At 38.6% G+C, this 16,756-nt stretch overlaps 1 protein-coding gene across 2 annotated transcripts in view; it reads left to right on the forward strand.

The window, feature by feature from the left end:
* BMPER (BMP binding endothelial regulator) overlaps positions 1-16,377 on the forward strand; it is a 145,535-nt gene extending 129,158 nt beyond the window's left edge. For both annotated transcript variants that reach the window (XM_083863580.1, XM_083863581.1), the window contains 2 exons: positions 8,341-8,471; positions 14,469-16,377. In XM_083863580.1, the coding sequence (XP_083719706.1) occupies positions 8,341-8,471; positions 14,469-14,650 (313 nt within the window). In that variant the 3' untranslated portion in view covers positions 14,651-16,377. The remainder of the gene's footprint in view (positions 1-8,340; positions 8,472-14,468) is intronic.
* The last annotated feature ends 379 nt before the right edge of the window (positions 16,378-16,756 follow it).

The following is a 16,756-nucleotide window of genomic DNA, read 5'->3' on the forward strand; positions in this document are numbered from 1 at the left end:
TAAATGATGGGGTACTGGAAACACAAAGTAGGTCAATTTGGTCATAGGAAATCAGTGATGAGCACTGTACACCTCAAGCCCTTGGGCCCGTGAAAGATGGGATTTTTGGTAGAAAATCCTTTAGGAGTTGACTTTCTTTCTGAACATTAAACCCGTAAAGCCTCTATAGCATGTTTTTCCAAAACTTTGCAAAAATGCATGATAAGCCTTATCATATAGCTTTACATTCACAGTTACTGTTACCTTTGCCAGTTATGTGATGCATGTTTGCAAGGATGACTGCAGACATTAGTTAACTGAAGAAATACACATCTTCAGAAAGCAGGTTCCAGCTTTTGAACCTTCAGTGTCAGATTCCAGGTCATACTCCTAAATTTGGTTCTCTTATTGTTGATCCAAAGATTTTATTGCAAGAGACCTCTTTATGAGGGGTTTGCTCTAGTGCAGTGTTGTTATGTCCTGGCATTTTCCAGCTAGATATACAATGCACAGATCACACAACATATAGGCAGCCAAATCCTTTTTGCAATAATCTCTTCAAAGAAGGTGGAACAAACTTTATTTATACCACTCCAGTATGCAAGTAAAATGGGATATTTTTGATGGGGATTATCTTGGGCAGTTGTTTGAAATGGGTTAAGAATCTTATGCTGTATTTTCTCTTTATTCCAATAATTCCAGATATGGAGTCATATGTAATGTGCACAAAGGAGTGTTTTTTAATTGTTTCATTTCAAGATACATGCTACATATGAACTCAAACCACTTGAGTTCTCCTGCATACAGATATTTTCTTCAAATGCTGGAACTATTTATTTCAAATGCCATGGCTGCACAATGAAGGTGAAACTCTGCATGGTGCAGAGAAACAGAAACAGAAGAAGAGGAGGTGAAAATTCTTTTCCACTTTCTGAAAATGTGTGGGAGTAGAAGGGGTCAGCTCTTCCACAGCTGTGGGTGGCATTTTCATATTTTGTTTAGAGGTTTTTGAGCAAAAATCCAGTTTTTATAAAGGTGGCAAGTCAGCTGCTCAGCTGTACTGTAACCTTCAGCTCTAGGAAATATTCTGAGTCATACCAGATGCTTCTTGGAGTCCAGCATGGGACTACATTGTCTTCCTTAGTCATTGTTGAGCTATTTCCCTATGGGGGGATTTTAGCCAAATTTTCCATTCTCAGGACCAGAAAGTACAATTAAAGCCACAGATGCTTGTAAGGATCCAAGCACAAGATGCAAAAAGCCTACTTGACACATTAGTAGGACAATTATCATGAAGAAACAAGTAGGTAAGGTTACTGTGCCATTTCATTCTTTATTTGATTCTCCTTCCTTCCCTTGTGCATTTACCACTGGTAATACGTATTGAGAGAGATTATAAATAGGTGTTAGGGTAGTCTTGACTACTTCTATTTCATGAGGTTTTAAAAAATGTTCCAGAATGTTTCATTGTTAATTTTGCCATATTCTTGTGGGTAATGTTGGTTAAGGCTATGAAACACAATTCTGGCACTGAATGCTCTTTATATAAAGGTTAAAAATACATGCAGAACACTCTTTTTGGCTTTATCCAAAGGATTTTGGATAATATTTTTAGCAGCACAGAGTGTAGGCTTGTGGTGATATTATGCAGCACAATATGGGGGTTTTTTTTTCAGAGGTCTACATGGACATTCATTTATTCAACATTTGGAAAATACCATTTTTGCTTATCTTTTTTGAGGGAAGTATGGGTTCTGATTTTTTTTTAAGAATATGTATACACAAAGAAATCAAAATTGAATTGCTGTCTGTCTTCGTTATGTTGGAAATTACCAGCAGTAATTACCACTTGCATTGCAAGAATCCTTTTCCCATGTTGACTTTAAGTAACTGCTTTGGAAGAGTTCCTTGGCAAGGCGGGGATGGATGTGGGTATCTTGTGTGATTCTGTTGAATTATCTGAGTGCCAAGTCTATATCTGGACCAGGAACGATGATACCCAGAGTTAAATTAGGACTCTGCAATGTGTGTATAACATGACTGCTATGCCCCAAAAATCTTAGATCACATGCAACTCTTTCCCTTTGATGGAATTATGTATTTTATAATTCTCTCTACTTAGCTCAGTGTGGCAATACAGTCCACGGTTGAATCAAAGTTGTACAAAAATCAGGAATCAGAATGAAATTTCAATGCGTTATTCAAAAGCCTACTACTGCAAACTTGTCCTCTGCATTCTGCCAAAAACAAGTCATATTCTCAAGCATTATGGCCAATGCTTTCTTTATAGGAATGAGATTTCCCCATGGGGAGGATGTGCTTGCAATACATTTGCTATGCACAGCTCACTCAAGATGAGCTGTGAGTTCCCTTTCTGCTCCCACACTCATTGGGATGTTCTGGAGCCTGTTGAGGTGTGCATTTTGAGTTTTCTAAAGTTCTGTATGGTTTTTATTATTGAGTTTCTGTAATAATTCATTCCTACCCCCACCCCCCTTTCCTTAATCTCTGTCATTATCCCTTTAATAAACCTCTTCCTCCCCATTGTACCTTCCATTGTATCTTATCAATGGACACACCCTGGTACTTGAGTACCCTGGCAAAGCCAGGTGGCTCAGCCAAGGCTTCAGGTATCCCCACACCCCTTTTGCCCCAAAAATGGCTGTGTCAATGCCCCCTGTACCTAAGTCACTCCCCCTCATTTCCAACAGTAATGCCCTTGTACTGAAGGGGAGGTAAGAGCTCAAATCCTGACTCACGCCGGGGCCATTGGCCTGAATAAACCTTCCTAATTACCACCAAGTGTGAGTCTGCTCCTTCTTGCTCCTTCTTCCAAGCAAGATCATGTCTCTGTCTGAAATCTGAACCCAAAGGATTAGCTCGTTTATATGGTATCTGAAGAGCAGAGCTAGCTGGGAGACAAGCTCGGAAGAACATAGTTGAGCAGTGTGGCAGTTCTTCAGCATGGGGCATTCTCCAGTACAAAGTGCACATAAGCTGCTTGCCAGTTTTTGTGGGCCCTTACTTTCGCACTTAGCAGAAAAAAGGGTTGGGGCACTGATGATTTAACTTTGTTATGGATGCCTTTATCAGATCCCAAGCTTAAGGCAATGTTACCAATGTTAAGATGTGTGGAAAAAGCACCGAGGGAGTACAGACATGGTTACTTGGTCTTGGAAGAAATGATCCTTGAAAATTACTATGCTGTATGAAACAGTCTGTTCCCCAGGCAAGTGCTTTGAATGAATACTCAATAGATGTAAGAATTTCTGTATTTTCAGCAGCCTCCAAAATGACTTTCTTTGAGTTATTTGCTGATTTTACATTAATATTAGTAAACTCTGGAGAAAGAAAGGCCTTTGAACTCAAGCCTCAAAGAAATAAAAAGTCTCCAGCTCTAGATACTATACTTCTCATTATATATTGGAAAATGGCTCATCTCATTATATATTGGAAAATGGCTCATCTCATCCTCTTACCCTGTGTGTCTTTTCTATCTGGGTCCGTAAATAATGGCAAGTCATTGAACTTTGTCAAAAAAACCAGCCCAAACAAACTTTCTCATAAGAACTCAAATACTGACAGAGCCTTTAATTTTTTCCTAAAAATTAGCCAAGCCCATACCACAATTTGGCTTACCCAATAAAAAGTTGCCCCAAGAAATGTCTCATGGAATGGTGGGCTTGGAAGTTAATCTTCCTCTCTAGGCAGATGACTCTTCAGACTTTGAAATTTGCAAATGTATAGCTTATTCCAAGTGTAGAGGACAAACCCTATCACCACCTGATGCTTCTTCATATACATAAAATGTATGTAGTGATGCACTGTCTCTAATTGCTTCTGTAAAATCTCTTGAGATCTACTGCTGGAAAGAGGAAGAAGATGTTATTATTTTCCCTCTGTGTGGAACAGCTCAAAGGTACCTAAATGTTTGAAAAGTGCACTGCATCATACTCCTGTTGTGAAATGTGAGGGGAAAATTAAGCCCCTCCTAAAATGGTTGATTTGGGGTTTGAATTCATGTGTATTGCAGAGGAAAATGAACTACTGATGGTTAGCAAGTGAACATCTGCAATTTCAATCCCGTGTGGCACAGACTAAGGCTGTAGGCTTCATTGCTGTGATCTTTTTCTTTTTTAAAATACTGTGTGTAGCACAGGAATCTGTTCTTTGCCCTTTGTGGGACTTGGAGACTTTCCATGGTTTAATATGAAAAAGGGCTGTTGCTGAAGGAGTGTAGTCATCCAGTTTGCTTTGAAGATGTGACAGCAGAGTGTGTGTTTGTCTCCTTCAAGGGTGTGTCCCACAGCTGCCGGATGCCTTCACTTTCATGGATTTCCCCTTGCAACAGTTTGTGATTATACACACCCAATTAACGCCATCTCTGACACATACCCTGCAGGCAGCACAGACAGCATCAAAAGGCATCACGGTGAGGCACTTGGTACCAGCTGAGGACTCAGAGGTTGGCTGTGCTCCGGTGCTTATTTGGAGCAGGGATGCCAGATAAAGTGCACGGTCACATCCAAGTGTTTTTCTTCTTCTGAATGTAAATATGTCCTTAAAATAAATGTAATTTTCTTTTGGCCCACAACATCATTGCATCTCTGTATGATTTCACTGAGGGCAGAACTAAGGCTGCCTGAAGTATCTTGTTTGTATTTCCATAGCTAGTAAAATAGCTTCATTTTATAAGTAACTTGTGCTGCAGTCTTCTTGTGGGATTATTTCTGTCTGACTGTAATGTTTTGATGTTTAAATTTTTAATACGTTTTTACTTCATTTACACAAGTGCTTTGTTCTTGGGAAAGTCACAATACTCCACAAGACCCAAAGTCTCCATTACTGTGCAGTACAGTAAATTGTCAGTAGAGCTTCATTATTGGCATATTTCCAAAGTTTTACTAAAATTTTTTTTTGCTGTTGTTGCTTGAACAGTCTAGTCAGTTTAGGGTACAGATAAGCTGGGTGTACATGCAGTTAGTGTCACCAAATCTCTTTATCAGATTCAAAGGAAGAATGATGAGAAGGCAGAATCTGGGAAGCAGAGAATATTTTTTGAAATGTATCACTGGAGAGGATAAAAAGATAAAAGCTATGGGCATACTAAAGATTTTTGCAAAGGGAAAGGATTAGGATAGCACACAGGAATCAGTTTTTCAATTTGCTTGGTAAATCATCCCATAATAGCCCTTTAACATGACTGTAGCAATAATAAATGTGAGAAATGTAATTAAGTGCAAGAAGTAAACAACTTTTGATAAAAATACAGACCCAAAGTCAAAGCTTGGCCTTGGGCCATCTGCAGGTCACCCTCAGGGTCAGCCCCCAGAGAATGGACATCTTTTACTTCTGTGTCCTTGCTCACAATTGCCCTTTCATTAAGAAATAAAGGGAAGTTTTATTTTTATTCACTAGGCTTCACAGCTGTGTATATATGTTTCTTTACTTTCATTTTTGATTTAACATTAATTAATTAATTGAATTTACTCTACAAATAATTAGAAATTGTAATTCATTAATAAAACTGCTGCATTCTGACAAGAGCTCCTCAGCTAAGCCTAGGGCTTGGCCCCAGCAGCTGTCACCAGGATTAAATGCTTAATGAAAATAAAAATTACACAAGCAATTTGGTATGTAATGAATCAGCAGATTCTTTGTGTTGCACATGGCATGCTACCTTCCTCAGTGGACATCCATATTGAACACTGTAGCAAATAGTGCTGATCCCAGCCAAAGCTCAGATGTTTCATTCTGGAGCATGCCTAGATGTCCATGGCCATTTCAGTGCCAAGGATTAATGGTTGGTGTTGCTTACATGCATACAGAAGCTAAACTCTGCAGTCTCAAAGAGCATGGCTGCCTTCCTGCAGACTGGGAACAGCACCCTCCCTTCCCTAATCCCTCAGACTGTGCCTAGGCTTTGCCAGGGTCTGTGCTAGCCTTGCCATAAACATGTTAACTATTAAAAAACTTGGGTGATGGATGGTGAGCCTGGAGTTTTCCTGATCTTGCATCTTTTTTTGATGCAAGCCCCTGAGGTAGCTGTAGGTTCATTTACTCAGTGCAAGGGGTGACATCTCTCTCTGAGTAATGGTCAAAAAACAAGAAGTATGCTCTGAAAAGCAGAGCAAGTACCTCAGATTTAGAGTTTTATAAGTTCTTAGCCAAGGAAGATGGTGAACATACAGCCAAGCTGATACTGGCAAGCATCTGTGAACACCATGGACATCAATAATAAATAAATCTGAGTGGAGAGCAGTGAAATGTGTATCATAAAGGGAGCTGGTACAGAAACGAAAACAGGATAAAATGGTACCTTGGTAATCAACTATTTATGGAGATTATATACAGACTTTCTTTGTGATAATGATTTGTTTCAGTAGCAAGCAAGCATCTACTTCACTGTAAAAGTGAGACATGTAAATCTTAAATTGCATGGGGTATATGGAGCAGTGCTCACTGGAGAGATAGCAGGAAGAGATCACAAAGAAATGTTGTGGCCAAAGGAAACTGTGAAGTTATTTAGTGTGTCATGTAAAAAGGTGACCCTTTGTGCTTATACAAGGTCTTTTATCAGCTCCACCCCAAGGATGTTTTGCTAATCTATTCCTTGCCTATCAGCTGTGATATGCATACAGAAACATCTGTTACTGGAAAAGATGTAAAGGGACCTACCACAAGACTAAAGTGAAATAAAATTACATTGTCGCTAGAAAGTAAAGTTATTGCAAGTGAAAACAACTGGTCTGTAAATTCAAGCAGGTTATATATTTGATACAAAGCAATTCTGTTTATTCTCAGCACATGTATATCAGTGAATCAAGGACCTTTTTACATTAGTTCTTGTGTTACTTATTTGTCACAGTGATTTCATATTGTGGGTCCATTGAGTGTAAATTTATTAAAACTCATGAAAATGTCAAGCAGAACTGTCAGGTCACTGAAGCAGCCAGTGACTTTGGCATGGTGAAATACTCCTCTTTAAGGGGCACTGTTGGACTTATAGAAACAGGCTTGTCTCTGTTCAAGGGATCACTAATCCTTTCTCCAGTTTTGAATAAAGGATTCTCAGTTACTCTTGAGTGTTGTATAGGCATTAGGGCTCCTGATTACTTTGGATGAGGTTTTTGCACTGTTTCCAAGCTATTACCTCTTCTGCTGTGGAAAAAGTTTCTGGGAAGCTAAGCCTATATCTATCCTTTTCCTATAGACAGTTCATATTATGGTCCACAGGAAGAGCAACTAACATGAAGAGCACGTTTTTCATTTCAGCCTTTCATCTTTTGCTTTGGATTTTGCCTTTCCCTCAGAAATGGGAAGGTCCCTGAAAGTGCATGGAGCAGGGAGGCCTTGACCATTGACACCCAAGTTTCGTGCACAGATTATCTTCTGTGGAAAGCAGAGGAATTGAGGGTGTGATTTTCAGAGTATGCCTTCCCTATATCTTGTCGCTGCCTTTTAATGATTTTGCTGAGAGCAGTAGATACTCAGCATTTCTGAATTAACATTGCTACACATGCAGAAACGTCTAAGCATTTTGCATATGGAGAAACCACCAACTGCAAATCTCTTGGTTCTTGCCAGTTATATTTTAGGTCTGTGCCAAACAGGCACATGTTCTGAACAAGCTAACTTGAAATATAGTGGTGACATCCACAGTAGCAGTTTCACATAGGGCTGCGTTAGCAGCTTTGCTCCCTGTCTTTGGGGTATTTCACATAAGAATGCAATGGAAGAAGAGACTGGGTGGTATGAACTGTGCATTTCCTAGCATGAAACTGCTCAGTTATGCTGCATCAGCCCTGTTCCTTTGGAGTAGCTTAAAGTCTGGCAGTAGTAATGCTGCTAAGAAAACAGGCACATAGCTATTTTCATGACTTGAAAGCAGGAAGAGTCTGGAGGTAACCTGGAGAGAAGGCATCATCTCTTGCATGGAGAGACATGTGCTCATTGCCTACAGAATTCATGCTATGATTGTTGGTAAAATTATTAAATTATTACTTTCTAGGAATAAAAAGTTTTTGTCTTATGTTGGCACAAAATCATTGCAAAGATGGAGTTTGCCTTCCTCCATTGTGGTCTCAGTCCTCTCTACCTGACATTTGGTGGGTCTTCTCAACTGCATGTTTCTGTGTGATTCCCTGGTCCTCTGGAGTCTTCTTTGCATTAAAGTAGTACACCAAAAAAGAGACAAGCCCTTGGAATGTAACTACAGGGATACCTCTACCTTTCTTGCCATTTATCTCAAGTTGCTGTGGCATTGAATGCCATGTGACTGGAAAGTAAACAACTCCAAACCTCAGGCAGATATCTGCCAAAGCATTCTTTTCTTATTTGTTTTGGGTCTTTGTTCTGCAGGTCCTGTGTGACAGACATGTGTGAGTGTCCGATCCATAAAAACTGCTACTGCGAGTCATTCCTGGCATATGCCCGAGCCTGTCAGAGGGAAGGGCTGAAAGTCCAGTGGGTGCCGGAGCACAACTGTGCAGGTAAGCATTTTGGGGCTGCTTCTTTGTAAGCCTTTGCATAGGCTAATATGCTATGATCATACTATCCTTTTACTGGTGAAGTAAGATCAAAAATGATACTGGAATTTTAACAGCCTCAAAGTTCTTGGAAGCTTTTCTTTCAGGATATGGAAAAAGTTTAAACTCCTTTGACCTGTCAAAACATAATTATATTTCTGGGAACAACATGCACATATAACTGCAGCAGGTTCAACAAGGAAAGAGGAGCAAATTTATTTAGTGGAAATACTGATACACAAACCTGCATTAATTATTGCATTTGGTCCATACTCGCCATGTGATTTGGACTGCATTAATTGCAAGTAATTGTGAGTAATTGCTTCCATGAGAAGCAGTGGCCTGTGGCTATGGGCACTTGAACTAAAATGCTATATTGAAGATGAGTATTTCCCCTGATGATGGTCCCATTAATTTAGGACACTGTGTAATGGCATTGGTTTGCCTGGAATCATACTCAGATTTATGTAAAGCAATTAACAGTAGTTGAATAAAAACAAACAGTGAGAGGAAGACACTCAGTGCTGGTCTAAGAGCTATTACTCTGTGGTCCATTTTGGTGTGGTTCAGGGTCTACTCTCTCTGCTTCAATTTCCTTTTCTGTTGAAGGCATTTTAGCAGGGATGGGTGAGTGACAGAGCAAATTACGTTTGATTGACTGTTCCCAAAAATTGACTTTCTTTCTTGCAAAGTGGCTAGACAACACAAATAGGGCATCACTAAGTGAAAACCCCATTCAAGGATGTGGTCTTAGACAGCACTAGTAATGTATATAATTTTAATCTATTGATCTGGTGGCAGATCTGTGCAGAACCTGAAGCAAGCATTGTGATTTTTTTTCCAAAGCACTTCAGACTGAGACCTCACTATGGCAGATGCTGTAAAAATAATAAAAACTCCTTGCTAGCAGCCCCTGCCTTAAGGAGTTTATACATGTGTTGACATATCACGACTTAACTAATTGAGGCTTCATTTCACAATTTTTTTTGGCATCTTATCAAAGAGAAGAAGATTTTCTGAGGCAAAAACAGTCCATGAGAGAACATTATGAAGGAATTTAAACACACAGCCTCCATTATAGCTAATGAAAGAAGTTTTTAAATCAACATGAATTTTTTGATCTCTTTTAGAGGGAAAGGGGAAATCTTGTTAAGCAGAAAATATAGAGAAGCTGTATGAGGCTAAGTGCCCTCAAAACACTTACTTAAGTATCCAATGACAGATAAGTAGCACCACCATCTTCTAAGTAAATAATAGAATAAGCATTAAATTAAAGTGTATCAACTGCTTTCCATATGGTACCAGTGGCCAGCATCAAGATTTTAATCTTTAACTGACTTATTTTCTCTCCAAAACAAGTAGTTGCAATTATTGTGTCTCAATTACAGATAAAAGTTCATAGGTGGGAAACAACATTTCTGTAATAAAACTTCTGCATTCAATGACTTTCATTTCCTGCTTGACATTTCGTAGCTGCAGGATACTTGCAAGAGTTGTGTTCCGATGAAAATGTAGAATAATTATTAGTAAAGTCAGGTTTTAATTATACTTTTGTGTGTTTTAAAACCAGATCTTGTGTGGTTGCCAGTTGCTCTACCCCAACTGCTGTAAGCTTAGCTCGTTTTTATAGTCTTCAGGAAACTTGTGTTGTCTGGAGGACCAGCCAAACAGGATGCTCAGGAGGCTGAATTCCATGTCCGGTTCCCTACATGCTCTTTTCTCTCCCCCAGTGCAATAGCTTATCCTCCTCTACATAATTCTCCAGAACGCTGCTGCTCAAGGTTTGCTGTCCTATGAGGTTGGCTCATTAAAGGGAATGTCAGCTGTCATTTAACTGGAGGAGTGAAAAGTGGAAGATAGTGAGTAAGGAAAATGGTTAAGGTAGGAAAAGGTTGGTGAGATCCACATGGGAACTGAGAGGGTTAGGTAGGGATATTGGTTGCCGGGAAAAGTAGTGGGGAGTTGGACGTGTTAGGATGGGCATAGGAAAAAATAAGGCTCTTGAAGGAGAAATTAAAAAACCAGGAGAGCCAGCATGAGGGAAAGAAGAAAAAAGAAAAAGTGATACATGGAAGAGGGAAAATAAAGGATAGAAATGGAAAGGAGAGGTTTGAAAAGAAAAGGAGAAATTAAAAAAAGGGTTGTTTTCTTTTTTTTTTTAAGCCAAGAAAACAAGAAGTTTATAAAGTACAATTAGGTAAACTGAAGTGGTGAAATGCCTTGGGGTATAGTAATTTAATACTGCATTTCTCAGGATACCAAGAGAAAGATCTATTCAAGGATGGTAGAATGCAATAACTTCCTGCCATAGGCATGACTACACATGCAAGAAAACAATGAGATAAGGGCTATAATATAGTGGAAAATGCACTGTGTTGACATGCTACCACAGTTTAATAAAAGCTGAACAATTTTTTCTTTTCCTCTATGATCAGTTGAAGTGGAGGAAGATGAGTGTGTGTCTGATTTTGACTCTTCTCCTTTGGATCCCTTTTCTGCTGGAGAATTTTATGCATGTCACTCTTTTCCCCTGCTATATGCTGCTTTCCTTTAACTGTTTTATTCCTTGTGTAAATGTATCAGGAGGGCTAATCTGGTTTTTAAGTGGATACTTACTGAAAACTGATAGTTGAAAATATTAGTAGGAATGTATCATGGGAAGGTCAGTGCCCAGATCCATCACCTATAGCTCTGTTAGAAGGAGATGTTGTGAATTGCAAGCACTATGAGTGAAACGTCATTTGGAAGTCTTACAGAAGACCTCCAAACTGTGTGACACTTACAGAAGGAGGCCAGAAGATTCAGATGCTCAAATATTAGCTGAGAATTTTCTGTGAAATCAGATTTACCAGATATCATCAACCAAAAGAATCCTTCAGCAATTATGCTGCATATTTTGGCTTTTGTGCTGGGGAGTAAGAGTTCCTCCTAAATAATTATGGCCATGTCTACAAAGATAGGCTCAGAAGCCTTCTCTGTGAAACTGCAAAGTGGCTGGACTAAACCAGGTCTAGCCTGCAAACTGTAGCCTTATTAGGCCAGGTTTATTAGCTCAAGCACAGTGGTGTATTTATGTGACTATATGGCTTCTGGGCTGGAGCTAGCTGTTATCCTGCCAGCTCAGAAAGTGGTCTGAGGCAGCTCACATCTCTCATGCCAAACACATGTTCTAGAAGAAGAGTGGAAAAATCCTGTTGGGACTGGTAATGTTTCAAAATACAGTATTATTAGTAGCTTTTGTGCATTGGATTTGGGTTTTTCATATTTTTTTTGCTAGTGTACTAAGGAAGTTATTAGTAACAGAGCTCCTTTCTTTAAGAGAGGAATCTGTCTTAAAAGATGGGTGCAAAGACACCACTTCTGTTTTCCATGTTTACATGGTAGTGAATCACTTCAGCAGTTCCTGGGAAGCCTTCTGCAGAATGTCTTTATTTTTATATTTTAAACTGTTGATGAAGTGGAATGTTCTGGATCAATCACACCACATGTTAACAACTGAGTCACTCAACAATAAAAGCCATCCAGGGAACTTAAACAGCAGCCATTGTAATTTTCTGATTTTTCCCTTGACAGCATGTTAATAATGCCATTATAGGCTGCCTACAGCAGAAAATAGTCATCATATCTTCTACATGGCATTGTCTGAAGGATAAGGAGGTGTTTTGACATCCCACATCCATGTGTGGTAAAGCAGAATGGGGAGTACTGACAGACACCATGGCTGCTGAGGGCAGCGTGTAATATGTTCTCATTTGCTCTGGGGCAGAGATGAAGAATTGGAAAGGAGCCCTTAGCCAACTTTCCTTAAACCTTACCAGCTGAGGAACCAAACAGAGCTCAGGTGGAAGGAATGGGCCAGCTATTACTGCACTAAAACTTTGTGGGATGAAACCTGTGCAGCCTTAAAAACTGAAGCTCATATTCCTTTCTGTATGGAAACCACATGGGCTGAAGTCTAATGTTTGTTTTTGGTTGGTCAATTAGAGATCCTACAAAGGGATGCTCATTTTCAGAGAGGAAGCATAAAAATGTCTAATACACAGCTCCTGTAAGGTAATTCACATTGTGTATGGACAACCACTAAGCATCCTTGAACATTTTGGTCTACTTTTCTAGTCAGTTAATGTGCTGTTTGCAAAGCTCTGAGGAGAGCTGCACATTTTTGTTTCCCCTCTTACAGAGATTCAATCTCTATTCTTAGCACACTATGTAAGCATAGGGTTTCCTGGGAATCTGACATTTTATTCTATGTTAATATTGTTTGCATGTTTTTCCCACCTTTTAAATTTCCTGGTGTTTTGTTTGGGTTTTTTTTTTTTTTTTTTTTTTTTAGCTTTAAGTATGCATGGAAGTTACCATGCAGAACAAGACAGAAATGTAAAGTTGGAAAAATATTCTCAAAAGATCTATGCTCACAAACTCGCAATAAGCCTATCTTGAACATAGCTGACAGAGAGATATTTGTTTCTAGACTATTCTAAAACAATGTTCAATTAAAGATGTCTCACAGAGTTTCTAGGTAGGTTGCTCTTGGTGCTTTCTTATGCTTAAAGATTGAAAATAGGGGTTTTTTTCTCCCCTGATATCTAATACCCATCTAATATTCAGCATTTGATTCTCTGTAACACCAGGGTAATTTTCCTCTGTACTATCTTTTTTTTACAATTTTGTGTTTATTAGTATCTGTGTCCTGAGAATTGTATATGCATAAATTCCATAAAATGCACAAGAAGTAAAACTTGAAAGAAGCTGATGCTGTTTTGAAGATCCTTTAGTGGTGAAAAGAAGCTCCTTAAATTTATGGTATCTTAGCAATAAGACTTCCATCCTCTTTGATACACTCATATATATTTAATCAATTTATTTCTGTTTTCTCTTTATAAATTATAACTGTACTGTAGTGACATTTTAGGCCAATTCTCACAATAAAACAGTGTTTTCTATCCATAACAAAATTGTCCCTTAAAAAGTCTTGACCTTCAGTATCTCCCAAAGAGATACTGAATACAATCTAATACAATCACCTACCTCTCTGAAAATAGCATGAGACAATTCTGGATGTTTGAGAGTCCCTTACCATCTATGAACTATTATATCAGTCCTTGTTTTTGCTATCAGCACAGCTGCTAAAAAGAATAACAGACTTTTATTTGACATCAAACTGTGCATTATTTATTCTCCATACTAAAAAGGCAGGATATAAAATGTTGAGAGTTTCAATATTGATCTGGAGGGGTTATAGTGCTTTTAGCTGAGTCTTCAGTGATCTTTTATGTTGAAAATGCATTGAACTGTCAGCTACATAAATTAATGAATAGATACTGGAATCATTAAGCACAAGAATGTTCACTGTCAGTGATCCCTTGGTAAAACAGGACAGAGCATGGATACAATTGATCTTTAATTTTTGTTTGTTTGTTTTAGAAATGATGTTTCTGGATTAACAACATTGATTTAGTTTGCTGCAGTATGAAATATAGAAAGTATATCTGAGGATCAGAAATTCTAATGGGGTGAATGACTGTCCTTTCTCTCTCTTTCTCTCTCTTTCTCTCTCTTTCTGTAGGAATGGAACTGATAATAACTGTCTGTCCTTGTAAATGTTTCAGAAATTTTTGAAAAGAGGCATTGTAATAATGGTGTTAATCCTTTAATATAAACCATAGGTCTGCATATAGATAGAAACCTTGCCAAAGATATATATATCATTAACGGTGGAAAAATTCTCAAAAATTTCAATGCTGCTGTGGATTTGATACCTTTTGATAAGGAATTTTTCTACTTTTATATTTCTTATGTAATATAGTGGAATTGTTTTACAACTAATTTTTTCCTCTAGATAATTGTCATGCCAAAATGTGCTTTTTGATATTTGCAATAGAGATTAAGCAAACAGATAAGTAAATCTTCTTGTGGGGCTCTGTGTAATAGGCATATTTTGTTCTTTTTAACTCCTTTCAGCAACCCAATGTAAACACGGTGCAGTTTATGATACCTGTGGTCCGGGATGTGTCAAAACATGTGACAACTGGAATGAGATTGGACCGTGCAACAAGCCCTGTGTTGCAGGGTGTCACTGCCCAGCAAATTTAGTTCTTCACAGAGGAAGATGCATCAAGCCAGTCCTGTGCCCACAGCGGTGACATTCATTCCCTTTCTGTGGACACTAATGAGGGTGGTCACTGACCCCTCTGAGGGTCACAGCCAGTGAAGGACTCCAGCTGTTGGTGTGCAGTTTCTGCAATGTGCACGTCTACTCACAGAGAGTAAATATGCTCCTCTGTGTGTATTTGTGTGTCTCTGAGTACACACACATGGCACCTAGAAAGATATATAAATGTATACTGTGTGTATTTGGACACAAGTGTCCATACACAAGTGCCCTGAACGTAAGTACAACCCATATATTTATATATATGTCCACACACAAATATACATAATTTCTATATACCATAGAAGGATGAATTATAATATGTATATTTTTTGCTATAAAGTTTATGTATTATTATTTCTAGGACCCTGATCTGTAAGTCATTGTATAAATAAACCAGGTGTTTTTAATATAATATTGTGGCATGAAAAGATTGGATGACTTTGCCGTTGCATAAGTTTGTCGTTACCAAGGAAACTTTTCTAGGACCATAGCACTGCCAGGCTGGATTAGTTTCAACACAGAACCTGGATTTACAGTTGTACAGGAAACACATTTCTCTGGAGATGGAGGATTTATCTAGGAATATTTCATGCGTACCTTAGAGCTGCATAGTGATTGGTGACAGTGCTTAATCAGGCAGAGAAAGCTGGGGATTGGCTTTTATGCTTTACTGAAATAACTGTGCAAAATGATTTCCAAAGCTGTTTGGACAATGGCCAGGATAGAGATATTTCTTTCTGGAATGGCACCAAAGAGTCGGGGCCAGATTTTCATAAGTGTTAGGCACCCAACAGCTCACTTTGAAAATCTGACCGCTTCCCATTTCATATCCTAATGCCTCATCTCTGTTGTTGTGTTTGGCAGTAGCCATGAATACACAATGAGGAGCTTGAAGAAAATATTCATGTGCATATTAGCCCCTTAAACATGTTTGAAACGCCTAGGTTTGTTTCATGTCTCCCCCAAATATTATGCAGAAAGCAAATCCCACACTGAAAGGTTTGATTTCAGTGTGCCTTAAAACATAAAATAATGCCAGGCTTAGTAACTCATTTAATTTATCAGCATGGTTTAGAAGAAAGACAAATTTACCCCACTGAAAACCAGTAGAGAATGTCAAATGCTAATTGGAGAACTGCAATTTATTTCCTTAGTGGTCTTTTGGTTGAGGTTTGCGAACATGTGGGCTCTATGAAGTTTGCATGACTTTTGAAGTCTCCCAGGGGAGAAGCAATAATATGGGATTTCATTAGAAACAGTTAAAAAAGCCATACAACTTTCTCAAGCCTGAAGGGACAGGGAGCTATTTTTCTTCACTGCAAAGCCTCTTGTTGAGCCTGATGGAATGGTCTCTGGAGATGATAGAAGTCTTTGTGCATCTGATTTAGGTTTATAATGAAGTAATATCCTCCCACGCAGCTACTTCCATCATGCCTTGCATTGAAATTGCACATTGTAATGCTTTGAACAACTTTCCCCTTTAATTTTTTTTCTATCGAGGAAGTTAAACAGGGCCTGAGTTTACAGTAAGTGAGTGGGTAAACACATTTGGGTTATCCAACCTATCTGTGATCCCACCCTGGAAGAAGATGCTGAGTGAACCTGATTAACTTAAGCACCACACTATCCAACATGCTGTACCACCACAGTGTTAAAAAGAGCTGGGCATATAATGCCAAGAGTGTTCCATGGATGTTCATCCAAATCTTAAATAAATTCAGCTTGATCTTTTTATGTCCTTTTTGTGTTTGTTTTCTTGGAACTGTCAAATAATTCAGTTTTACTAGCAGAGAAGATTTTGAAGACTCATACACAAGTGCACTGGGAAGTAGAATTGAAAATGTGCAGATCCCATAAGAGCAGGAAACTAGAAGAGTTTTATGTGGCTCATGTGCTGATTGAATGGCAAAGTTGAAATTTAGAACAATTGCATTGGGATGAAGGAGTTAAAATATAAAATAGCAGTCATTAAAATAATGTCAGTTTAAAATGTCAGTTAGACCAAAGAGCTTTCCAGCCTGTGAGCTTTCAAGGCTGAGATATAGGGTCTAAACCATTAAAAAGAATATTTGCCTACTTTTAGTTTATGTCAGAT

This window comes from Zosterops lateralis, assembly GCF_965231275.1.
Source record: "Zosterops lateralis genome assembly, chromosome: 1".
In the NCBI taxonomy this organism is placed as follows: domain Eukaryota; kingdom Metazoa; phylum Chordata; class Aves; order Passeriformes; family Zosteropidae; genus Zosterops; species Zosterops lateralis.